This window comes from Budorcas taxicolor, chromosome 25 (genome assembly GCF_023091745.1).
Source record: "Budorcas taxicolor isolate Tak-1 chromosome 25, Takin1.1, whole genome shotgun sequence".
NCBI lineage: Eukaryota > Metazoa > Chordata > Mammalia > Artiodactyla > Bovidae > Budorcas > Budorcas taxicolor.
In genome coordinates, this window is record NC_068934.1 from 22,549,610 (window position 1) to 22,576,316 (window position 26,707).

At 35.3% G+C, this 26,707-nt stretch overlaps 1 protein-coding gene across 1 annotated transcript in view; it reads right to left on the minus strand.

The window, feature by feature from the left end:
* Positions 1–26,707, minus strand: part of GAS2 (growth arrest specific 2) — a 127,945-nt gene that overhangs the window by 94,012 nt on the left and 7,226 nt on the right. The window contains exon 2 of the mRNA XM_052662277.1: positions 21,849–21,970. Coding sequence (XP_052518237.1) covers positions 21,849–21,970 — 122 coding nt within the window. The remainder of the gene's footprint in view (positions 1–21,848; positions 21,971–26,707) is intronic.

The following is a 26,707-nucleotide window of genomic DNA, read 5'->3' on the forward strand; positions in this document are numbered from 1 at the left end:
ATTATTCCTTCTATTCTCTGTGAACAAAAAATATAAACAAAATGTTGACTGTTGAGGTCATTTACAAAGATGGTTATGAAAAATGAAATGTGGTCTTTGTGTATTGGTGAAGCCTACAGATATCAAACTATTACTGGGTTTTTCCTGTCCAATGATGTTACAGTTACATAACTAATATATTCAGTTACTAAGTCACTCAAAGAGTGTGTCTGTCTCATATCCAAGATCCATCTCTTTGTGGCTACGTTCGTTTTAGGCTTAGACATAAAAAATTTTTGCATGAATATATATATTTATATAGATACATATAACAATGTGCACGCATGCTCAATTGTTCAGTTGTGTCTGACTCTTTGCAACCCCATGGACTGTAGCCCTCCAGGCACCTCTGTCCATGGGATTTTCCAGGCAAGAATACTGGAGCCTACTTCAGGAAATGACTTCTCGACCCAAGGATTGAACCCATCTCTCCTGCATCTCCTACACTGGCAGGCAGATTCTTTACCACTAAGCTACCTGGGAAGCCCACATATAATAATACCCCTTAATCAATTTGGTTAAATAGTGGCTTTCAAAGAAATGTTTTCCTATATGAATTATAAAAGCAATAAAAAATTGCATAGTATAATATCACCTTTATAAAATATTCATGAACATCAATTATCTATATTTATTAAAACTAAAATACATACATCCTTAAATCTAGCAATTTACTCCCAAGACTATATCTTGCAAATATAATAGTATTTTATATTTGTACTACATCTTGCAAATATAATAGTGCTTTAAAATATATGAACAAGTATATTTGTTGCAATGCTGATTGAATAGAAAAAATAGACATAAGAGTGTGTCAAGAAAGCGATGGTTGAATAGTACATAATATACAAATACAATGGAACTCTGTACAATAATTTTTTAAAAATAAGATAAATGTATGTGTTGAACCATAAGACTTTCAGTACATACTCTTAGGCAGATAATAAACAAACACATATGTTCACCACAATTTCATTTTATGATGTGTGTGTATATACACACATACACAGTATAGATGGCCATATATGCCATTAAATTGCATATAAATATGTTGGTTTATAAACATGAACATTGTATTTATTTATATAACATTAATTTATGGAAAATTCAAGTAGGATATCCATCAAATTAATAGTTATTACCTTTGAGGAAGGTGATTGATGCATAGAGGATCATTTACATCTTACATAATTCCAAAATATGTAGTAAGATTTTGAGTGACTTTTATGTTTTATCAATATTTTCTGATTAAATTCACTTCTAAAGTCTTTTGATTCAATCCATTACCTCTTTCTTTTGTAGTATAAATTTATTTATTTTAATTGGAGGCTAATTATTTTACAATATTGTATTGGTTTTACCTCTTAAGTGAATCACCTGCTAGGGGTTGGGAGTCCAATTACCTGAGTTCAAACCCAGTTGTGTCACTTTCTTGCTACAATAGTTTTTGACAGATTACTTAATGTTTCTGTTCCTCAGTCTCTTCTTCTATTCAACATGTATGGGGGAAAAAGTGCATCTCATTGGCTATGTGTGTGTGAGTGCAAATTAAATAATATAATTCAAGTGAAGTGATACATGTTAAATAAAGGTTATTATCACTGCCATCAATGAAAGGGAAAATATATTGAATTGCCTATGACTTCCTTCTCTCATATTTTCTTACAAACATTTGATTTTTTTCTACTATAGGTATAAGAACTCAGGAAAAGATCGGCAAACAGTTTATTTGTATCATTCCCCTAAACTTGAATTTCATCTTTTAAATAGTTTTCCAGTAAAACTTTCTGTGATAATATTGGTAGAAATGATCTATATCTGTGCTACCCATTGTAATAATCACTAGTAATTACTAGTGGCATGTGGTCATTGAGCACTTGAGCTGTGGTGATTGTAACTGAGACTAATTTCTAAATTTTATTTCTCTTTAATCAATTGATACTTAAATAGCCACATGTGGCTTGTGACTATCATATTAGAGAATTCATAATAGGAAAAATAAAGCCATTATTTGGAGGTTTAGAAAGTCCAATATTTGACCTCTTGATTACTTTCCCTCTAACTAATATTGTCCCCGTTTCTTTCAAGTCCCCTCAAATCCAGCAGTTCCCCTGGATACAGTTACTGAGATACACAACCATGTTCATCATTTGGAAAGAGTTTACTTATGTGCTACAGAGTACAACATGTGCCTGCCCTACTTACCACACTTGTGGGTGTTACAGCTTCAGAAGGGCAATAGTGATTAATTATATTTAGAATATTTTTATTTTTTGCTCTTCCCATTTTTTTTTACTTTATTTTACTGTACAATACTGTATTGATTTTGCCATACATTGACATGAATCTACCACAGGTGATAATTTACGCCTACAGAACCAGGATATTCATCATTTTACTGCCACAGAGCCAGATACGTGCTTCACACATAAGCAGTCCTGACTTTTGTTTTCTGAAACACATGGTAGGTGGGCAAGGAACAAATTAGCATTGTGAGTGCCTCCATGCTCTAGGCACACAAAACCTATACTTTCATACAGATTATCCTTTTTAATTCTCAAAAAGTAATGTCATGAATTAGGTATATAATAGTATCTCCAATTTCCAAGCTGGAAAAACTGAGCTCATACATAGTTGAAATCAAATCATTCAGCCTCTTATACCCATACACTTCTAACTGTTCCATGAAAGCTCACAATTGTCTGGAATTTAATATATTTCAGCACTTGATTTATTTCCCAAGGTTTTAGCCAGGTAACATTAAAATAAAGAATTATGTATTTTCTTTCACCTATTAAACCTAGAAAAAATGGAGAGAATGGTATCTGTAGTTCTCCATAGACAGTGAACTGAAAATTTAATACTAGTAGTTTATTTTTTTAACTTTACTGGTAGTTTAAATAATCCATTTTTCACAAAAGTTTGAGACAAAATATTCCCCTTGATTACATCAAGTAGACATTTTAGATATAAAACAGAAGAGATATATAAAAAAAGAAATGGAAATTGCCAAGAACTAATATCTTTCCTTTTCCAAAGGGTATATAGAATGTACTTTCAAATATGCAGGCAATAAAGTCACTCTTTCCATGATGGAATCAAAGTTTCCACTGTATCCCCTTGCTCCTTTTAGTTTTGCCATATATTTTATTGAAAAAAAAAAGCTCTCAATAAAATTATTTCATTGAACATTCACAGTACCAAGGTATATGAAGATAACTACCCAGTGGCTTTAGAAAGGATGAAAATATATTCTTCAAGACCAAATTACTGAAATTAAAAGTGGGAAAAATTATTTCTAGTACCGTCAACTTCTGGGGACTCTGCAATTGACTTCATGCCTCAGAGTGAGCTATGATTTAAGACAATAGCAACTGAACTTACTGGCATTGAATTCAAAATCAATCTTTCCTATTCTTTCTCTCTTCAAGATATATTTCATTCTAGAGAATGGGTCCCACAGCAAAATTTGGTATAAATTTCATGCTGTAACAATATAAGAATATTTACTTAAGTTAAAAAATATAATTAAATAAGCTTTCTCAGCAAAATTCTGGTGAAAGTGAAACTGTTAGTCACTCAATCGTTTCCAGCTCTTTGCAACCCCATGGACTGTAGCCCACCAGGCTCCTCTGTCTATGGCATTCTCCAGGCAAGAATACTGGAGTGGGTTGCCATTTCCTTCTCCAGGGATCTTCCCAGACTAGAGATTGATCCCAGATCTCCTGCATTGCAAGTGGATTTGTTACCATCTGAGCCAGCTGGTACACCCGGTAAAGTACCCCTGGTACACCCTGTAAAATCATAAAGAAATTATTTAAATTAAAAGCTAGAAAAAGATGTTAAGTATTTTGAACTATTTGAAATTATTTCTGGTATAACATAAAATGATACTGGAAATGAAGGTCTAGTGCTCAAAATTCAGGTTTAAAAGATGAGATGGACAATAAAATGTTAAGATGCTAATTAATTGAAAACTTATGTCCACATTATAACCTGCACACATATATTTACAGCAACTTTATTCATAATTGCCAAAACTTGGGAGCAATCAAGATATCCTCAGTAGGTGGAGAAATAAACTGCTACATATGCAGAAAATAGAACAATATTCAGTGCTTAAAAAAAAAAAGATCTATGAAAAGACACAGTGGAACATTAAATGTATATTACTAAGTAAAAGAAGCCAATCTAAAAAGATTTCATATTGTATAATTCCAACTATATGACATTGTGAGAAAGGTAAAACTATAGAGGCAGTTTTACCTTTGTTACCATCGGGTTTCCCTGATAGCTCAGTTGGTAAAGAATCCTCCTGCCATGCAGGAGACCCGGGTTCGATTCCTGGGTTAGGAAGATCCGCTGAGGAAGGGATAGGTTACCCACCCCAGTATTCTGGCCTAGCGAATTCCATGGATTGCATAGTCCACGAGGTTGCAAAGAGTCAGACAAGACTGAGAGACTTTCACTCTAGAGACCTAAAATAATTAGGAGTTTAAGAGGAGGGAGGTAGGATCAAGTGATTCATCACGCTGGGTTTTTAGGGCAGTGAAACTGTTATGAATGATACTATAATGGCATATATATGTCATTATAAATTTGTCAGACCCCATAGAATGTACAACACCAAGAGTGAACCTAAATGTTACAACGGACTTTGGGTGGCAAGTGACACATCAATGTGGATTCATTGATTACAACAAATGTACCGTTCTTCTACACTTTTTGCTCAATTTTGCTACGAATCTAAAGCTATTCTAAAAATTAAATTCTATGAAAAACTTATTATGTAATTGATAGTTATTTAAGAAGCACCAGATGCTTTACAGTGGAGAAAATATAGGAAATTCAACAAGAAATGGATTATTTCCATTTTTATTTGCATTGTGCCTAATTTTACATATACATCCACATGGGAATCATTATCTAAATGCCATGTTACTATAAAAAGCTTCTGTTCTCCCAACTAATGCTTTACATATGACTAGACAGAGATTAGTTTAAAAATTCCTGAAGTCTAGTCCTACACTTGAAAATTCAGTTAATTGGTGAGGCTCTCTAAAAATTTTAAATAGAAATTTAATATGATTCAATTCAACCAATCATTATTAAATCACAACTCTACTCCAGTTCTAACATTAGGTACTGGAGGCAGACAAGGCCAATGTTCATTTCTGGAGACTCTGTTTCTTTGAGAACAGACTTAAAATCATGGTATGATATGGTAAGAAATATAACAGAAGCTTAAGTATTTGAAAAGAAGCTTAAATTTGGTTCTCTAGAAAATGTTAGGATGTGTCTTTAACTTTGGGGAGACGTTGATCAGACATCATTATAAAAAAGCCTCACAAAGGAGCAACATTTTACAAAATTGAAGGATTTGAGTTCTTACCAAACCTAAAAAATGAAGAGCAATACATTCCATAAAGTGAAAATCTGACAGAGACATGGATGTTATGATGAGTATAGAATGCATGTGGAGGAGAAAATGAGACCAGAAAGTTAATTAGCCCAGGATCACAAGGGTATTTTATGTCTAACAAGAATTGCTAATATTGTAATCTCAACCACAAATTATAAACTCAAAGGCCCAGAAGAAGTCAGGCAGATTAAATAACAGAATGAAGTGGCTAGCTCTAAGGGACTAGAAGAAGTGGTAGAGACTGTGGAAAACTAAAGAGCTCTTGCTATGTTCAGGAGGGGCAGCCATATTTATTTAGTTCTAACTCATTGCTTCCACAAAGAAATGCAGTCACAATTTCTTGTTAGATCTTCCAATTTTTTCAGAATAATTTGGAAATCTGGCTAGTTTAATATGAAAATACTTCGATTTAAACAATCAGATCTATAGGCAAATATATGTGGTTTCCAGTTTAAAATCTCTTGTGTTCATAGTGGGGAATAATTTAAAAATAAAGAAATAACATTTTAAACTAAGAAGTACTAAATCAATTATATGCAAATTTTCCAAATATTAATTATTTGGAAAATTAACTAAATCTTTTGTTGTCAAAGGTGGAAGGAAGGAATAAAAAAAGGTTTTTTAGACAATTCTACAGAAGTTTGGGCTTCCCTGATGGCTCAGACCATAACACATCTGCCTGCAATGCAGGAGACTTGGGTTCTGTCTCTGGGTCAGGAAGATCCCCCGAGGAAGGGAATGGATACCCACTCCAGTATTTTTATCTGGAGAATTCTATGGACAGAGGAGCCTGGTGGGCTATAGTCCACGGGGTCACAAAGAGTCAGACACAACTAAGCGACTAACACTTTCACTTTTTTTTTTCCACAGAAGCAAAAAACAGTGACTTTTCTTTTGCCACTTCCATCTTGGAACACCTCTAAATCACAGCTATAGTATTCAGACTGAAACAGTGAGATCTGAATGGAAGGAAGAGAAACATTCTCTGAATATGAAAGATTTCTTAAAGAAAGGACTGTTAGACTGACAGGTGTTAGACTGTCAGGTGTGACAGTCCCTCAGAGTCTCAACAAAATGAACAGTAATTGTTAAGTATTACTTATAGAAACTCAAACAAATTGACGATATTTCAAAAAATGTTTTTGAGAGTGTATGTCAGTTTTCTGTGTCCTTGCTACAATCAAGAAATTACCTTTAGGAAATAGACAGGAAAATTATTTTAAAATGCATCTTAAATTTTTCCTTTCCAATAACATTTTGTACATTCTAAGGTATGATAATGTATGACTATTGGCAGCAGATTTCAAGTTCACAGGGTTCTAATACTTTGGTGAAAACTCCTTTTTAGTATCCATCCATATGATATCCAATAAAGAAAAGCATTTTCAAAAGTCCAAAGATTGCCTTATGGATGGATTCCAGGAAATTCTTTATTTTAGTGCTGATTTTGAAACACTTTTTGAGCAACTTTTTAAAAATAATTTATGGGACTGCAGAGTTGGGGCATTGTAAATGCCCATAATGGTATCTCCATAGATGCTCAGTAAATTTGGAACACTGGGATTTAAACTTTTAGTAATTCAAAGAGGAAAGTTTTAAGGCTGCAAATCACCAGCAACAAAATGATGATCAAGAATGCCCGTTTAATCTATTTAACCTTTGGAACCTCAGGTTCATCATTTGTAACTTCTTATGAGAATTAAACAAGGTATTTTGGAAAATGCCTACTACCAATCCTAGACCATAGTTTATCTCCAATTAACGTTATTTTTTTCAAATACATGTCTACTTTCAGTCTATTTACATGAAATACCCTGATGAGAGTTGAAAAACAGTTACATCACCATATCTGTAATTAATAAAATAAGCCCACAAATACATAGGAAAAGTTTGAGATTTTACATTCATGAAGAAAAGTGTTAGTCGCTTAGTCATTTTGGACTTTTTGCGATCCCATGGACTGTGGCCGCAAGGCTCCTCTCTCCATGGAATTCTCCAGGCAAGAATACTGGAATGGGTTGCCAGTTCCTTCTCCAGGGGATCTTCCCAATCCAGGGACTGAACCCAGGTCTCCTGCATTGCAGGCAGATTCCTTACTGTCTGAGCCACCAGGGAAGCCCGCTTATAAAGACAGAGAGCCGCTTATAATGTGGCTTCCATGGTGTGTATTAGCCTGGCTTCTACCTACTGACCTGAGGACCACGGCCCTTCACTTCCATAGGCGCACTATGGGAAAGTGGCCCCCACAGTGGCCTCTATACCCTCCCTTAGGCGTCCACTCCCACAGTGGCTTCCAGGGCACACAGTGGCCTCCGTGGTCCTTCACTCTTCCATAGCCACACTGGCTTCGGTTCCCACCCTCCCATCCTCACCATTCTCCCTCCAGCCACACAGCCCGTGCATAGAACTGTTCTCTGTCCTTTCTACATCTCTGTCCAATTACCTCTCAATCCCAGATGATGGATCACTTACTCCAAAACACCACCCCTCAATTCTGTTTCATAATTTCTTAAAATCCACAATGTGCAAGTGCTCTTGCTGCCATGTCTCCATGAGAGATTAACTGATAAGCAACTGTCTCCCACTAGATGGTTTAGTCCAGAAGGAAGGGAATAGTGTACACTTTTGTTCACCATCTCATCCTCAGTTCAGCTCAGTTCAGTCGCTCAGTCATGTCCGACTCTTTGTGACCCCATGAATCGCAGCACACCAGGCCTCCCTGTCCATCACCAACTCCCAGAGTTCACTCAGACTCGCATCTATCGAGTCAGTGATGCCATCCAGCCATCTCATCCTCTGTCATCCCCTTCTCCTCCTGCCCCCAGTCCCTCCCAGCATCAGAGTCTTTTCCAATGAGTCAACTCTTTGCATGAGGTGGCCAAAGTATTGGAGTTTCAGCTTCAGTATCATTTCCTCCAAAGAAATCCTAGGGCTGATCTCCAGAATGGACTGGTTGGACCTCCTTGCAGTCCAAGGGACTCTCAAGAGTCTTCTCCAACACCACAGTTCAAGCATCTATCAAATAATGCTTATGGAAAATTTATTGGATAAATACGAGTCTGAGTATAGCCAAAGCATTTGCCCAGCAAAAGGCAACAGAATGGAATGGTTACAAGCACAAACTTCGGAGCTAGGCTGCCTGGATTTGAATCTGGAATCTTGATTTACTACTTATGTAACTTCAGGTATGCAAACCAACTTCACTTTATGTGAAATGGCATTAATAATAGTGTCTACATCATAGGGTTGCTGTGATGGATGTTTATGAGTTTATACGATAAGTTCTTAAAATGCCTGACATGTAGTAAGGTATAAATAAATGCTTGTTAGAAAACTGAAACAAAGAGAACCTTTTTGAAAAATGATATAAAATTCAGCCTGTGGCTTCAGTGAACTGTTGGGGGTTTTAATGATCACTAAAACATATAGACATAGTCTCAAAAATATTCCTCATTTCCACTTATATATCTTGCCATCCAGGATAGCTATCAAATTATTATATTTCTCTCCCAAACAGAACTTCATTCTGTTAGTTTTGTCCCCACATCATCGTAGTTTTTCAAACCTCAAAAATCATAGTTTTGCTTTGATTCATCCCTAATCCCTTCTTATTGTGGCCAATAAGTAGTCCAGCTCACTGCCATTTTCTAATAAATATGTATTCAAATATCCTGCTCCATGCAATGTAGTATTGACACTCTTACTCTAAATACTTTAGTATTTTATGTATGAACAAAGGCAGAAACTTCACAAAACATTCTTCCTATCTTTAACCCCAATCCTTCTAACAAAATTTGAACATCATCATCATATCAATGTTTCTAAATTTAATGCTTTCAGTCTCCAGCTCACTGTCTGCAAATGACTCAAACGCTTAAGCCTTGTAGCTTTGAGGTTCATCAGCTTAATCAGTCCATGTGCCAAATTCTCTTCATGAACTCTTCACATCAATCAAGTGTTCACTACTCCTAGAATATGCTTATATCTTTCCAACTTCAATATTTGGTTCATTAACCACAAAGTTACTTTGTATTTGCCTTTTCTCTCTGTCCATCTATTAATAGCAGGTCTGGGAGATTCAAATTTCACTGTTTCCACAGAAACTTCCTGGGCACGCTGACAAATTGACTTGTTACCTGAACCCCTATAGAATCTCCTATCTGTATCAGTAGACGTTGGTGTACAATGATGTGTTTCAATTTAAGAGTTAAGTCTACAGATGTTTGTGATTTAAAAAAAAAAAAACAACCTACTGATCTAATGGTTTATAACTGAATATCTTTTAAGGACTATGGCAATTAAGGCATATTCAAGGTTAATGCTAGAGTCCCCCTCTTACTCATTTGCTTGTATTTTTCTTGAGCAGAAATTAAAGGGTTGGTATGGCAGAGAGCCCACAGTGCTTCCTGGGTACCAATGGGGGCATTTTGCACAGTATGTAGAAACTTATGATCTTCCCTCAACTCAACTCTTCCCCAGCCTTTTCAATTGTAAATTAAAACACTGTCATCCATTTCTTTATTTATGAGATCCTGAACCAATCTCCCTTATCTAGTCTATCTAATTCATCACCAAATCCTGCCAAGCCCACCAAAAGTATAGCTCAAAACCACCTACTTCTTTCCAGTATTTAGGCTACCATCCTAGGCTAAATGGTCAATAGTTTTCTAAGTGGGTCCTCAGTCCCATTTTCACCTCTTCTAATCCATTCTTCACACTGCTAATGTTATCTTTTTAAATACGTGATCATGTTCCTGCTTAAAACAGTGTGAAATAGTATAGTTTTGTTCTTAAAATAGAGGACAACATCCAACAAAACTTAGCACTGGTCTCATCTCTTGACGCTCTACTATTAAATTCTAGTATCCATACATTCATTTACTTTTAGTTCCTCAAAGTCATTCTCTGATATTCAAGGGCTTTCATATGTGCTATTTTCTTTACTTGAAACATTCACTACTCCCTCTCTGCCTGACTAATGCCCATTCCTATTACAGAATAATAGATAAATATTTCTACAAGACTAAGTTAGGTCTTCCTACTTGCTCATATAACTTGGACTCTCCCATACTTGGATGTAACAAAGCTATAATTTACTGCTGGCGTAATTATTAGCTTAAAGTTATTCTCCCTTCCCTGCCAGTCCACAAGTTACCTTGTCCTGCATATTTTAGTTGCTCAATAAACATTTATAAATGTTTATTGAGCAATTGATAAAGTTTCATCAATGCCATATATGTTATGGTGATACAAAGTTTGAGAACCATTGAGACATGCCATTTATTGAGTACTTACCATTGATATCTGCATTTTTATGCATTCATATTTTATTTTCATAACTAGACTGTAACCCTTTGAGAGGTAAGAGTAATGCTTTACTATTTTCCTTTTTAGTTATGAACATCTTGAACACAGTTACCATTCAATAACTATTTGTTGACAAATCTAGAAGCACAACCTTAAAAGGTACTTTATATACAGTGGTTCGGTGTCGGCCAAGAGATGACATCTGAATAGAGATGTGAAGGGAGTGAGGGGCGAGTCATACACACATGTGAAGAAAGACAACCCTAAGAAGACAGAAAAGTAAGTGCAAAGGCCCTGTGGTGGGTGGAACCTGCCTGTTGGGTTCAGAGAACAGCAAGGAAGCTTGCACGGCTGCAGCAAAGTTGGGTGAGGGGAAAGTCATAGGGAATCATACCAGGTAGGTAGCTGGGAATCAGAGCATATAGTGCCTTATAGACTGTTAGCAATATTTCAGCTTTTACTCCACGTATGTCAATGTGCCATTGGAGAATTTTGAGCTATGAGTTGAAATGATGTAACTTAAGTTTTACACTATCTGATGATTTAATCCATGTAAAAAGCTTATTTGGCCCAGAGTAAGAATTGAACAAATGCTTGCTTCATTATCCTATCACAGGGAATTCATTTAATCTGAGGAAAAAAGGTCAAACATTTACTTCTCAGTCTTTAAACAATAAAGCAAATATGACAACATGGGACAAAATGCAGTATTGTTCCTCTTTTATAATTTATAATATAGTTTATATGTATATAATTATACATATATAAATATATACACAAATTGCTGCTTATTTCTTATATGGAGCAGTAGTACTAGCAAGCTATTCATTGGACAAGCAGCCTATGCTGGTGTGAAATTAGACATGACTAGCAAAGTAATATAAACACTGAACACATACTAGACAGCTTCATGCATGATATGTAATGCATTTTCAAACTACTAAGTGAAACAATAGACGGTATTCATATAGTCAGCCGCTAAAAGCTTAAGGTACATTTGAAAAGCTTTATATACTGTAAACTCAGTTACCTCATCTAAAAAACATTATGCCATTAGCCTGTAATGTACCAGTACCACCTCTCTTGGACCACACACACGTCAATATGGTGAGTACTTATATTTTAACTCATCTAGCAATCTCCAGACATGTTTAAATTAAAAAGAAACCCTTTTGCCATGATTTTCAGCCACTTAAAAATGTTCTTATTATAAAATCTGGGTTATGTTCTCCATTAATAAATGGCATACATAATCATTATTGATTTGTTAAAATGACCTGAATTTCTCCGAAGCATTTAGTAACAGCTCATTTTAAATTAATTGATTTTCTACTTTCCATATGGTGAGAGTGACTTTTCTTGACACAATATTCTATATCCACAGTGCTTTGAAACAGCAGTGACCACAATGAGTGCTATCAAATATCATGAAAATAGTTCCCCAGTTACACTATTTTTTACAATTTTGTCTTGCCCATGTGCCTGAATGCGGTTAAAATGCAGGATGTGAGCATGTAAGTGGAAGAGATGATATCATCATGGAAAAATTTGATCAGGTTTGCTTTTATGCTCAGGGGGCAACATTCTGTTGGTGCTCTGATGCAGATGAAAAAATGTGTATGTCTATGCTTGTGTGTGTGTGTTGTGTGTGTGTGTGTGTGTGTGAGCTTCCTTCTTCTAATCCAGGGTTTGTTTCAATTTTTTTTCACGTTTTCTGGGATTTCAATTCAACATGCTTTATTTTTTGTCTTATGGTTCACATATCTTTAATGCAACCCTCATTCACATTACTAAATACTGTCTTACACTTGGAACTTTTGAAACAGTTTTCCAAAAAGATTTGAAGAAGAGGCCTTTATCAGCAGATCCACATAAACTTGTAACCTCTGAAACTTGGCAAATTCACCTGGCCTTTCTTCTTCTCCCCCTCATTTTGGATTGTGGGAATTCTGTCTAGTTTTACAATGGGGCTGAAAACATCCTCTCTAACATCTCTTAGCACAAAAAGCTCATCAGACGTAAACTCCAATGTAAAAGGAACACCAGAACTTGGGAAAAAATGACTTGTTTTTGCTCATACAAAAAAGTCAGCACCTACTGGTCTAGGTAAGTAAGAAAGAAGGTAAACATAATCATGATAAATTATATTTTACTTGATCTGAAAATCTCTCTACTACCACATACATATATTCTCCCTGCATGCATGCTAGGTCGCTTCAGCAGTGTCTGACTCTTTGCAGCCCCATGGACTGCAGCCTGCTGGGTTCCTCTATCCACGGGGGTTCCCAGGCAAGGATATAGGAGTGGGTTGCCATACCCTCCTCCAGGGGGTCTTCCAGACCCAGGGATCAAACCTGTCTCTTTATGTTTCCTGCATTGGCAGGCGGGTTGTTTATCACTAGTGCCCCCTGGGAAGCCCCTTATATTCTCCCTACCAGAGAGTAAATTCCTTGGGTCTATCTTTATGCCATACTCTTTTTCACCAACAACACATATATACATAAATATCCAAGTGAATAATATCATCTCCTGTTCCTAACATAAACTCACCAATTATCTATCAAATTTTAAAATGACATACATAAGTAGGACTCAATTATTATGAAATATTTATAGTTTATAATATTCTATATTATTAAGGGCTGATAATATGTGAACTTGCTACCCTTTATGACCATTTTTATCTTTCTTTTTGAGTTATCTATCAATGAATAAAATAACACAATTTTGGAAAGCCAGTAGCAATATTTATTGCTTATTATTCCTGAGCACTGAAATTCTCTGATTCCCTCTTACAGTTTTATAGAAACTTGACTTTTACCTTGGTTGTTAAATAGTGTTTTGGTAGATAGCTAATTAAGGGCTGAGATGAAACGATAGTTCTTATAGTGCCATTTCACTCACCAACTGTTTTATTGGACTTGAGAGGCAGTTATTGAGAAAAAGATGCAAAGAAAAATAAGAAAGAAACATGGCAATTTCATCTTTATGGCTTCTTCTGTGATTGAAAAACATAATCCTTAATTGCTGTAACAATACTTCATTTCAGGTCAAAAATATCTCTTGAGAACCTATTACATGAAAGGCCCTACAATTATTCTTCCTCTCAATACTCAATGGTGAACAAACCCATAAAACTATAGGTTATCACTCATCTCATCTTTATTTTTCAGGAACTATGGCAAACATTATAAACAGGCATTGAAATAAAATCCTCAAAGTGAATAAAACATTTGGATATTAATATGTTCTTTGTATCATCATTTTTAGTTGTAGCTAACGCTCTGAACTCAAATAATAAATGTGACATGTGAATATAAAATAACACCTACAATTAACTAAATAACCAACCTCCTCCAACATTCCCTTCCTAACTAGTTTAGACCTCCGTGGTCTATTGCTTCAGGCCATCTCTTGTCAGTACTTTTAATGTCCTTAGACCCTTGTTCTTCCACTGCACCACCCTAAAATTCTCCAATCTCCTGCTTTGTCCATTCCTTAGAAAGTCAATTTTGTTCCATATGATTTTGTATTAATAGGTCAAAGACTTTTGAGCCAAGCAAAACCAGCAGAGGAAGGAATTTCCAACTTGATAAGAATTGAAGTCTTAAGGATTAAAAAATCATCTCATAATAACATCTGGATCTGCAAGTAAATGTCTGCATTAATCCATTGATTCACTCATTCACTTATTTATTCATCCAAAACATCTCAACTGAGCACCTATATGCCAGTTATTATGATGGACCCATATGTGAATGAAACACAAACCATGTTTTCAAGGATCTTAGAGTAGAATAAAGGAATAAATAAAGAACAAGGCAATAGCTAAATATCATAATATGGTGCAGGTGCTCTAACAGACAAGAGCCAATTTGTGGACCCAGAGCCCAGTGAATGAAAGGGATGCCGACCTCAAGCCTTTACTGTAAAGCTTCCTTCTAATAATCAAAGCGACCTCAACTGTTTACTATGCTTTAGGGAGATGGATATGCCTTGTGGGGATCAGGAGATAGACAGGTACCTGACCTAAGTCCATGTTACACTATGACTATTGTGCCTTTGAACACATCAGTGGTTAAATTTTTTTTTTTCCTGAATGTGTATTTGGTATGGGTATTCTTAGCAGTTTTCAGAATTTTTATTCCCTGAGACAGGAAATAAATTCATATTTGATAGAAGGACCAATTAAGATATCACAATTTTGAAAAAAATTCAGGAATTCATACTACTATCCAGATGTAGTTGTTCCAGATGTGGTCTTTTCACTGAAATGTAAGAATAAATATTCTGGTACTTGGCATGCATCTATTAGTATGGAAAATGTAATTTTCTTAACCCTGACAAAGAGAAAACTCCAGAAGCAATTTACATATACTTGACAAAAATAACAGAGCACTTACTATCTTGCACATCAGCTTCAGCTCCGTGACATAACCTGTAGGGACCATGAGGATTTCAACATCCCACAAGATATCAAACTCTTCCACTATCACGATATTTTACTGATTTGATATTGAAGAGCAGGAATAGGAGGAAAACTAGATGACTTCATAAAATATATTCATTCTATCGGGTGTAAAACAATTCCATGAGTATCCAGGAATGGAGTTTTGCCAACAAAAAAATGTTTCTGAGTCCAGTAGCGTTAGACAATATAGGAAAATTGCCTTGTTTGTAAAGGACATCATTCAAGAGTTCCTAGCTAGCTATGGTTGTCTGATGGAGGATGAATCTCAGTTTTAGGATACTTGACATGGAACAACAGACTGGTTCCAAATAGGAAAAGGAGTACGTCAAGGCTGTATATTGTCACCCTGCTTATTTAACTTCTATGCAGAGTACATCATGAGAAATGCTGGACTGGAAGAAACACAAGCTGGAATCAAGATTGCCGGGAGAAATATCAATAACCTCAGATATGCAGATGACACCACCCTTATGGCAGAAAGTAAAGAGGAGCTAAAAAGCCTCTTGATGAAAGTGAAAGAGGAGAGTGAAAAAGTTGGCTTAAAGCTCAACATTCAGAAAACAAAGATCATGGTGTCCGGTCCCATCACTGCATGGGAAATAGATGGGGAAACAGTGGAAACAGTGTCAGACTTTATTTTTGGGGGCTCCTAAATCACTGCAGATGGTGATTGCAGCCATGAAATTAAACGATGCTTACTCCTTGGAAGAAAAGTTATGACCAACCTAGATAGCCTATTCAAAAGCAGAGACATTACTTTGCCGACTAAGGTCAAGCTAGTCAAGGCTATGGTTTTTCCTGTGGTCATGTATGGATGTGAGAGTTGGACTGTGAAGAAGGCTGAGTGCTGAAGGATTGATGCTTTTGAACTGTGGTGTTGGAGAAGACTCTTGAGAGTCCCTTGGACTGCAAGGAGATCCAACCAGTCCATTCTGAAGGAGATCAACCCTGGGATTTCTTTGGAACGAATGATGCTAAAGCTGAAACTCCAGTACTTTGGCCACCTCATGCGAAGAGTTGACTCATTGGAAAAGACTCTGATGCTGGGAGTGGGCAGGAGGAGAAGGGGACGACAGAGGATGAGATGGCTGGATGGCATCACTGACTCGATGGACGTGAGTCTGAGTGAACTCCAGGAGATGGTGATAGACAGGGAGGCCTGGCGTGCTGCGATTCATGGGGTCACGAAGAGTCGAACACGACTGAGTGACTGAACTGAACTGAACTGAACGCCAATGAAACTTAAATGGTTTATAACGAACTTAGTGTCAGATAATCCACTTGGCCATATTTTCAGTTGTACTCAGCAATACTCTACCATGGAGTAAAAGTGTCACCTACAGGATTAGTTCAATCAGGCCTGAAGATCCAGGTAAATTCCATTAGCACATTATTCACTTCCTATCCTACCCACCTTTTCACACTACATTTTTTCCTCAGTCTGCACATGTAAACCCACATCAAGTCAACTATGCCTAGTTGACAATGGGTGAAAAAATAGTCAGGAGTGTTTTCATATCATTCCATGTTATACACAACATTTATGCTATAGCACACAAGCCCCATTCAGGTGTATCACTTTTTGCCTGGAAAACCCTATAAATAGAGGAGCCTGGCAGGCTACAGTCTATAGCGTCACAGAGAGTTGGACACAGCTGAGCAACTAAGCATGCATGCACTGTAAGAAGGTACAGAACAGAAAAAAACTCTCAAAGATCAAAACTTTAAGCAAGACATTTCATTAATCTAAGCTAGAGATGAAAATTTTGTCCAGTGTTCAGGGACTCAGAGAAATAAGGACAAGAGAATTTAACTTTTATAATAGGAAATAATTAACTTTATTCAAAATTTAAAAATATTTATATTCATTTCCTTTAGTTCTAAGGAATTTGACTTTATTACTGACTTTCCTATTTTTTTCTTCTCAAACCCAGGCAGCAAGATAGCCCATCAAAAATCATTTATTTCTATATCATTCTACCTATATTTCCTCCTTCTTGTCATGATTTACTCTGTTGGTTTAATACTGATAATATATTGGCATTTCAAAATCATGGATTTCTTAGGAAATATTCAGCTATTTTAGTTGCATAGCTAGATACAGATTCCTGTAGAATAATCACAGCTGAGATTTTCTTTTCAATAACCTTTTATCACCTCTACCAAACTTTCCTGTTCTGTCAGAGATATCAGCCATACACACATATTTCTCAATTTCTCTGAATTCAATCTTGATAAGATATTCTCTCAACAAAATGTGCTATTGATTTTTGAGGGGAAAAACTCTAATATTTATGTCGTATTTAATTCCTGGATGATACAACATCCTCAGATACTGCGATCTCACAGCTCAGAGAACCAGGTATTCTTGATGGGCAGATGTACTCTGGGTATTCTATCTGACTAGGATGTTCTTTCCCCTTTGCCGTAAACAAGGGCTGGATTCCACATTTAGAAGCTGAAAGCTCAGTTCCTTCACTGGAGCATAATGCAGCATTTACCAAGTAACAGAACTTCTTTTTTTTTTTTCTTTTTCCCTTCATGTACTTCAAACCTGATCTAACCACCCAGGGCTCTTTGAAGTCAAAGGAAGCTCTGAACCTAGGGGAACTCTGATGTCTGGGGTAGAGTCTCTTAAGATAAATGAGACAAACAGAAAGGAATGTTAGGAGAAAAAGAGAGGTTGAATCTTTTGAATATTTTTGCACCATGTCAATGCCCCAGTGGTTCAGAGAATCGTGTACACGAATCAGCAAGTTATGACTGGGAAGAAAAACAGTAAATATACAATAAGAAAGGGTTCATGCAATTGAACTCTTTAGACCAGGACATGAAAGTTCATATATTGATGTAATGATTATTTTGTTTTGATTAGAGATGCCAAGTTGAGTCAGGCAACTAAGGGTCAAAAGGCATAAAACCTAACCTTGGACTTATCACTTGTTTTGGTTTTCATATCTCAGTAGGATATTGGAAAGTTAATTCTGTTCAGATTTTTACTGTTAAATTTCCTCAGCTCCTGGATTATTAAAATTTATATTTATAATGAATTGATCAGATTATGGTATATTTAAACTAATCAAAACCAAATTATACATTCACTTGCAGCCCACTGGACTCAAATGCTTCTACCCAACTATGGCCTAACTTTGTGAAATCTCTGCATTACTCCTATGCAAAATGAGAAAACCCAAAGGCTAAGATTAACTACTCACAGCTAAGAATATAGAGTGGCTATTTTTTAAATTGATCCACTGATGCTTGGAAAGAATCATAGGATATAATTTATTTTCATTCAGGGTATTTTATTAAGTCAGAATAGGCTATGAGTCATGCATTTATAACTAAAATATTAAATATGTAAACTGTCTAACCTATTTATTCAATTTACTTGCAAATATTAATAGTGCTTAAATCACTCTTAACACAGACATGCTTCACACATACCAGACATAACTTACTCACTCTAATGTGTTTACACAGCTGTAAAATTCCCAAATTAACTATCAATCAGGAAAAGTAAAAATATTACTATGAGAATAAGAACATGAGATTTAAGCTGCTGTAAAAAAATTACAAAGGATTTCCTACTACGTGACTTTAGATGGGATCAAATTTGTTGTTGATTTTTTAAAGTAATTCTAATATCTTCCTCCACTCCAGTATTCTTGCCTGGAGAATCCCAGGGACAGAGGTGCCTAGTTAGCTGCCGTCTATGGGGTCGCACAGAGTCAGACATGACTGAAGCGACTTAGCAGCAGCAACATCTTCCTAAACATAATAGTTTCACGAATTCAGCAAAGTAATTGGTCAGCTTATCTATCTTTTCCACAGTTGTTCTTAAATTTTAAAATGCCAAGGTGGAAAATAATTACTTACACACGTAAGCAAACAATATTATAACCTTTAATTTGAAAGTCTCCTTTTTTTCCTAAGGGAAATAGTCCATTTAAACTCAACTACCTGGGTTTTAGTAAGTCTATTCTGGTTTAAATTTAGATTTAATAATAACAAATGTTGTAGAATCTCATATAACAACTATTTCTGTTTATAGACAAAGATGGATTGAAAAACCATGAATTGTGACAAAATTATATTTTGAACAATAATAGCTATGAAGATATTAGCCATTTGGCTTTTCATCTTTTGGAAAATTTCTCGTAAAACTCAAAAAAAGAAAAACTAGCTGTCTTTGCATTTTTCATAAAATAAAGCACATGCTATTTTGATTTAAGCTGCTTTGGAAGTAAGTTGTGAAATATATGAATTTTGCCAAGGGCACAGAAGGCAATTCAGTCAAAAGCAATTGTGTTAACTTCTAACTCAGAATAAATTTGACTTTCGAAGCATTGAAAGTTAGGTCATAATGGGTTTTTAAAAATCTACGCTTGTTTAATTATGATGATTGCGCTTTTATGCTAAAATATGTTTATCATAATCAAAATACACGAGTTTTTTTTTTTCACTTAAACAAATGACTTAGGGTCAAGAAAGTACTTCAAGTTGTTTAATAAAATCCTGTTGCAGTTTTACTCACTTTGAAAGAAAAATTTCCTTTGTTTCTTTTTATGTTTTATAGTTTTATTATAAAAATAATATAATTTGAAATAAATGTTTCAAAGGAAATAGCTAGCAAACTCTTGACCTCTAGCTATCCTCAATATTACATATTTTTATGGAGATTTGGGGCAAATATACTTATATTTGGATATAACAGCTACATGCTAACTCTAAACTTTCACAAAGTACTTTTTTTCTGATTTCCTCTAGTTAATCTAAAATTCTCATCAGGATCTTTTAACTATCTCAGATGGGGAAAAGGGGTAACGTTTATCATGAGTTTTTTTGTGTCATACTCTCTGGGAGGCACAAAAACATGCTTTTTAATCCTATTTTACAGATAATGAAGCCAAGGCTCAGACACACCCACTCAATAAATAATAAAACTAGAACCCAAGCATAATCTGTTCAATATCAAAGCCTTTGTGCAATAGAGTAATGCTTTGGGGGTTATCTTACACTTGACAGTCTTATAATTCTGTTCAAGGATCTTAGTTTCTGTTTTAAAAAGCAGAAGTTTACAAAATAAAACCAGAAAACTGTACCTTGTTTACACTTTGTTAATTGGAAGAGTTCAAGATCTTAATAACGAGACAATGAGCTTTCTTTTCTCAACAATAAATAATACAAATAGAGGTTGCATAAATAAGGTTATGCTTTCAAACAAGTCTAGGCACAAAACTTTTTTTCCTCTGTTAATTATTTTAGAGTAAATTTTCTATACACATTGTCCTACTGGGCATCATGTTTTCTCATTAGTGAACAGAAGTAGAGGCCAATTACATTATAATGGAAGCCACAGAGAAAAATAGGTGTCCTAACAGTTCTAATATTAAATTTGTATTTTCATAAGCAATTTCTTCATGTCTAAGCTATGCACAGAGAACCAAAATGAAAGAGCACTTGACTTGGAAAGAGGACCTCTATGCCAAGCTCTTGCTCCATCATTTACTAGCAGGGTGATCTTTCACAAATCATCTAATCTGCATCTAAATGCAGAAAAATGAACTCAGTGGTTCCCAAACTTTGCTGCACATCAGAATCACCTGCAGAGTTGTTTAGACACCCCAACCCCCAGATCCCTCTCCATATGGATTAAATTGGAATGTTTAGGTAAAGGAGCCAGGCCCCACAGTCCCAGCAAGGTTTGGGAGCCACTGAACTCTTTCACAGAGCTGTTTTTAAGATGATAAAAAAAGTGGAGGAGCTTTGTATACTATGTAATACTTTACAGACTGATATAAAAAACTAAAGAAAAATTTATCCCCAAACTAACTACAGTGCTATGAAAAGAGATATATTAATTCAGGGAGCTTGATCTTTTGTTTAGGTTTTTAGTTCAGTAATCATAAAGAAACTTTACATAATCAGCTTTTCTTTTTCTTTTGCCAGAGTTGCAGAAAGTTTTTTTTTTTCTTTTTCTTTTAAGCTGTCTTAATATTATTTTAACCTCATTTTTTCTTACCTCTTTTCCTTCTCTGTGTAAAATTAAGAAAAGTTTCATCTACATGTTCCCTTCAAAAATAACTAACACCACGCTTTTATTATGTGTTCATAATAGCTAGGGAAAGTATTAGAACAATGTGCAGAAAAGAAATCTGAACAATCAGAAAGAAAATAATTTGTCCAGTTACTTAGTTCAATCTACTGCTTACTTAAAAAGAGCAAAAAAGTACATATTCTAGATATTTTGTTCTAACATATAGCCGTAATAATTCTATTTGGAAACAAAGACCTATTCAGTATGTCTTTCTTAGCTAGATTTTGTTCATTGCCTGATGACGCATTATTTCTTTGCTACTTTTTAAATCAATATATCAGATTCAACCAGTTTATATACAGTATTTGTTTGCTATTAATTCCATCAATTTCCATAACCTTCTATTTAATTAAACGTAACCAAAAGGATCATCTGTAATTTGAGTGTTGTTAATAGAGGAATTAATGCATCCATTCACAACAAAATCCTCCAATTAAACTCAATTTCTAAGCTATCGCAAATGCAGTCCACCATCTGACAGTGAGTGATTTTGCCTTGTAATCTTTTACCTTGGTGGGCTTGGCCGTGTCCATGCTTTCTTTGAATTTCTCCTGCACAGTTTCTGCAAGCTGACAGAGCAAGGCACCATTATCCAACTTCTCCATAAAAGTCTCTGCCGTAATTTCCTTCCCTGCAATAACAAAAAGAAGTCTTATAAAAGCACAATCATTCCCCAACCCAAATGTGACACTCATGCCAACATATTTGATGCAGTTTTAATCACCAAAATTCTATTTCCTGCTGAGTTACATATCTGGGATAGGAGATCACTGGAAAAAAAAAAATGGCTTCTTTGGAATTTTATGTTTTCCTTTGGTCTCAATTTGATCTCTTTATGAGCCCAATTCCTTTATCTCCTCATATCTAGGAAAGGAAAGTGAAGTCGCTCAGTTGTGTCCGACTCTTTGTAGCCTATCAGCCTCCTCCATCCATGGGATTCTCCAGGCAAGAATACTGGAGTGGGTTGCCATTTCCTTCTCTAGGGGATCTTCCCAACCCAGGGAACGAACCCATGTCTCCCACATTGCAGGCAGATTGTTTACCCTCTGAGCCACCAGGGAAAACCCCTCATATCTAGGGAAACACTAAAATCCTTCACAGTGGCCACTGTTTCTCATGACTAGCAAAAAGTTTCATGGGACTAGCAGAAATCTGGAAAAATATGTACTTGATTGCATGTATTTCCTTTCACCAAAATCACATATGTCCTGACCTTTCCTCCCTGCCTCTTTGGATCAGTCTCTCAGAGCGATCTGAGGTGCTGTCTTCTTGGCCACAGTCCTCATTTGGCCCCAAATGAAACTTAACTCACAACTGTCACTTTGTCCATTTTTTCAAGTTGACACTATAATACAGGTAAAGTTAATGCAAGTAATAAACTCTCTATAAGAAAACACTATCCCTCTACCCATTCTTCCCCTTTCTGACCCAGTGCTTAAAGTATGGAATTATTAGGTTCATATCTCGGCTTTTTTGCCTCTCCTCACAAACATCCATAGCTTCAATTACCACTCTTAGGAACATGATTCACAGTTATCCATCCCTGACATTTCAATGGGTAAAAGTTATTTTCCTTCTTCCTTACATGCTCTCAAAGTATATTTTCTTTCTTCTGTTTTTCTTTCACTTTGTAACAGCTTTATTTTGATATGATTCACATATCTTATAATTCACACATTTAAAGTACATAATTCAATGAATTTTAATATATTCACAGAATTGTACAATTATCATCACAGTCAATGTTAGTACATTTTTGTCTCCCCCCAAAGAAACTGTATTCTTTATCTCTCTTGATTGCTTCATCCCCTCAGCTCTATAAAACCATTAATCTCTTTCTTAAATGTTCCTCAAAACTCCCTTCCCAAAGCTCTTTCCTTTTCCTAGTTTTCTAATTATCAGAATACATGTTTCCTTCTGTTTCTAGAACCATAATCTTAATAAAAAATTCATAATCTGATACCTAAACTCTATCAACAAGAGCAATGACTAGTCTTCAAATCCTCAACTTCTGTCTCCATAATCACCACCAAAGTTAATATTGCTAAACACAATCCTCACTGAGTCAATCTTCATCTTTGTGGCATAGTCCCTAATCTTGTCTTCTACCTAAAAGATAAAACATACACACTTTAACCCAGTATACTAAGTCTTCTCATATGTTGCTAGTCAACCTTTCTATTTGAACTTCCTTATACCCTGCTCCTGGTCTGCACCCTGCCTTCCCAGGTCCATTAGCAGACCTTGCCATTTCCACTCTGATGCCCTTGTTCTAGGCATGGCCTCTGCCTGCAACACCCCCTTAGCTTTTATCTGCCTAGCCAAATTCTACTTTTAATTAGAAATCCAGAGAGATTCTCCGAGCACAATTGATTGCCTTTCTATATGTTCATACTCATGAGTATCACTCAGTCTGACACTCATCAAACTTCCTTTATGGCTGATATGTTTTGCATAAAGTTCCTGTCATCATCAGTACATTAAAAACCTTTTGAGGTATATATCATTTTGCATGTGTGTTCCTAGAGAGGTAAGCAGAATGTTACTTACATAGAATGCACCTAGTAAATTTGTTCAGTGGGCATGTGAATTAACAAATGAAGAAACAAACTCTTGTAAAACTCTGAGAAAATGTTGGGTATTATTTTTGTGAAAAGTAGTGAGGCAAAAAAAATAAAAAGGAGGTATTTTAAAGTTTTACACAGAGAGTCATAGGACTACATTTTATCTTGAGAAAAATGTATGTAGTTCAATTCTGCGAACACTTAAGATAAATATAAACCAACTGGAACAAGAGATAAACTACTGGCTTAAGGTTAAACTCACAATATCTAATTCATTTGGTCTTTAAGAAACATCTGTTTTAAATGATTTTTTTTTTTTATAGTTTGGGGGGGAAGGGCAGGTGAAAGAGGAAAAAGAATTACTTTTTTTATGTTCTTTTTTCCCTACTGGATAGTTCACATTTTAGCCCTCAGTTAGAATAATGATTTCTGCAGGTGGCAAAACATCAGTAGCTTTAAGTACTCACCACAGAGATAGTCTATACAGAACTATTACTATTTCAAAATCGTATGCAGTTCAACTCAATTAAGGAATTAAAGTAGTAGTCTCAAGATACAAAAAGCCAGCATAACAGAATTTTTATTATATATTCACCATATTATATTGCATTTCTAACAATAATAAGAAAGTTATTTTACAAACAAGCATAAAAAATAAATATTAAAAATATTTTTTTAATATGTCAAGGTAAAGAAGGTAAACTTTATCTAAACTTAAAGATGCTATTATAGTGTTAAGTGACAAGGGTACAGTAAATTTAAAAGAACTTCTAAGTCATAAAAAGAAAAATGGTGTTCATTAAAAAGTCATTAGCAATTTACCTTTTGGTATGACTTTTATTTTTTCTGAATTATACCTGAAAAAATTTTTGTTATCCTGTTTTTCATGAATATTTGTGGAATTTTACATTGAACATCTGTACCTAATGAAAAATATATTAGGTGCCAGCTTTCAATTCTGTATATTTTATAGCTCCAAAAGGTGGGACTTTTTCTTTTGGCTAAAGCAGACACTATTACATACTTTATAGCTGAAGTGTATGACTCAAATGAAGGAAAAATGCAAGCAGAGAATTTTTCTAAACCTTCACATATAACATATTTTCCATCCAACAATTAAGAATCATAAAATATATACTTTAAATATAGTATATAATTTTAAGAAATCAACTATAATCCTTATATAGGAGGATATATTACCATACTTTCTGCATTAATATTACCAAAAATATATTAAAAACAGAATATAAAGTTAGATGAATTTAATCACAACAAATCCAACAGAATGGACTATGAATCACTAATTACAATTTCTCAAGTGAAAGCTAAACAAAGTTAAATCTCTGCTAGGCAGAACCAGATCTTTAAGATAAATTGTATAGCTGGCTTGAGACATTAGATGATGCATGCTAGAAACAGTAGGATTCTAGTATCATAGACTTATTCCTTCCCCAATCCTATCTTTCCTTTTTTTTTTTTTTTTTTGTATAATTAGGGAAAGAAGGGGAAATGAACAGATACCATTAAATCGTGGTGGAGTACCAGCCCACACTGGGTTGTCTATATTATTGGCTTGAAGGTTAAACCCCTAATAGCCAAGTCTAGAAGAAATATCTTTACTTTCTGGGTTCATAATTCTGGACTTTGATCTTCACACCATCAGTTCAGTCATGACCAATGCCAGTAGACAGAGATCAGGGAGGGTGGCTAAATATTGTGATCGGTCACTTCCTCTTAAAATATGAGGGCACAATGATATGAAATAATCATCTACCTGAAATATTTTGTCAGGTAACTAAAATCAGCACACATACTTGTACATACAAGTGTATTTCTCCCAGAAATGTGTGCTAGCCATCATTTCCATAAAGATTATCACTTTTATTTTGCTAGGAAAGAACGTTTTCCTCCTAGTAAGTTAGCAGTTTCCTAAAATATGACAGCATCTAATAATGATATTTAACATTTGAGTTCTCACTATATGTCAAGCACTTTACATGAATTCATGTTTTTAATCTCACAAAACTGCACGGTGTTTATATTGTATCCATTTTACAGATGATGAAATTGATGTATTCAGATTAAATAACTTGCTTAAGCTCACACAGTGAATCTGGCTCTTTAACCCAAAAAGTAGTTATAGAGTCTATGTTCTTAACTGCCATGCTTGGTTAGTATTTGCAAATATACAAATGACTATTTCCTATAATAGTGCATTCTCTCTAATGCAGTTGTCTTTTTCTTCGTAGAAAACTTCACAGAATCTTTCTCTCTAGAAACTCCCTCAGGAAAAAAAAAAAAAAAACAAGACAGAATGGGGTTGAAGATAGTGGTGCCGAGAAATGAACAGCAGTCCACCTTTCAGATTGGTGAATGATGGAGAATACCATTTAGGCATGCTCTGATATGGAAGGGCTTTTTATGTGGCGCTAGTGGTAAAGAACCCACTGGCCGGTGCAGGGGGACATGAGAGATGCAGGCTCCATCTTGGGTTGAGTAGATCCCCTGGAGTAGGAAATAGCAACCCTGCAGTATTCTTGACTAGAGAATCCTATGGACAGAGAAGCCTGATAGGCTACAGTTCACAGGGTCACAAAGAGTCAGACATGACTGAAGCAACTTAACACAAACATATGCATGCCCTGATATGTAGCCTGATTCATTGCATAAGAAAACCAGTCTATTTTATCTTAAGAGTGATCCAGATATGATCGTTCTACTCCAATCTCCGCCGCACCTCTCAATCATGGTCTACTTCTCCAGTTAGAGAACTCAAAGCAACTTGTCTGCTATCAATGCAAATT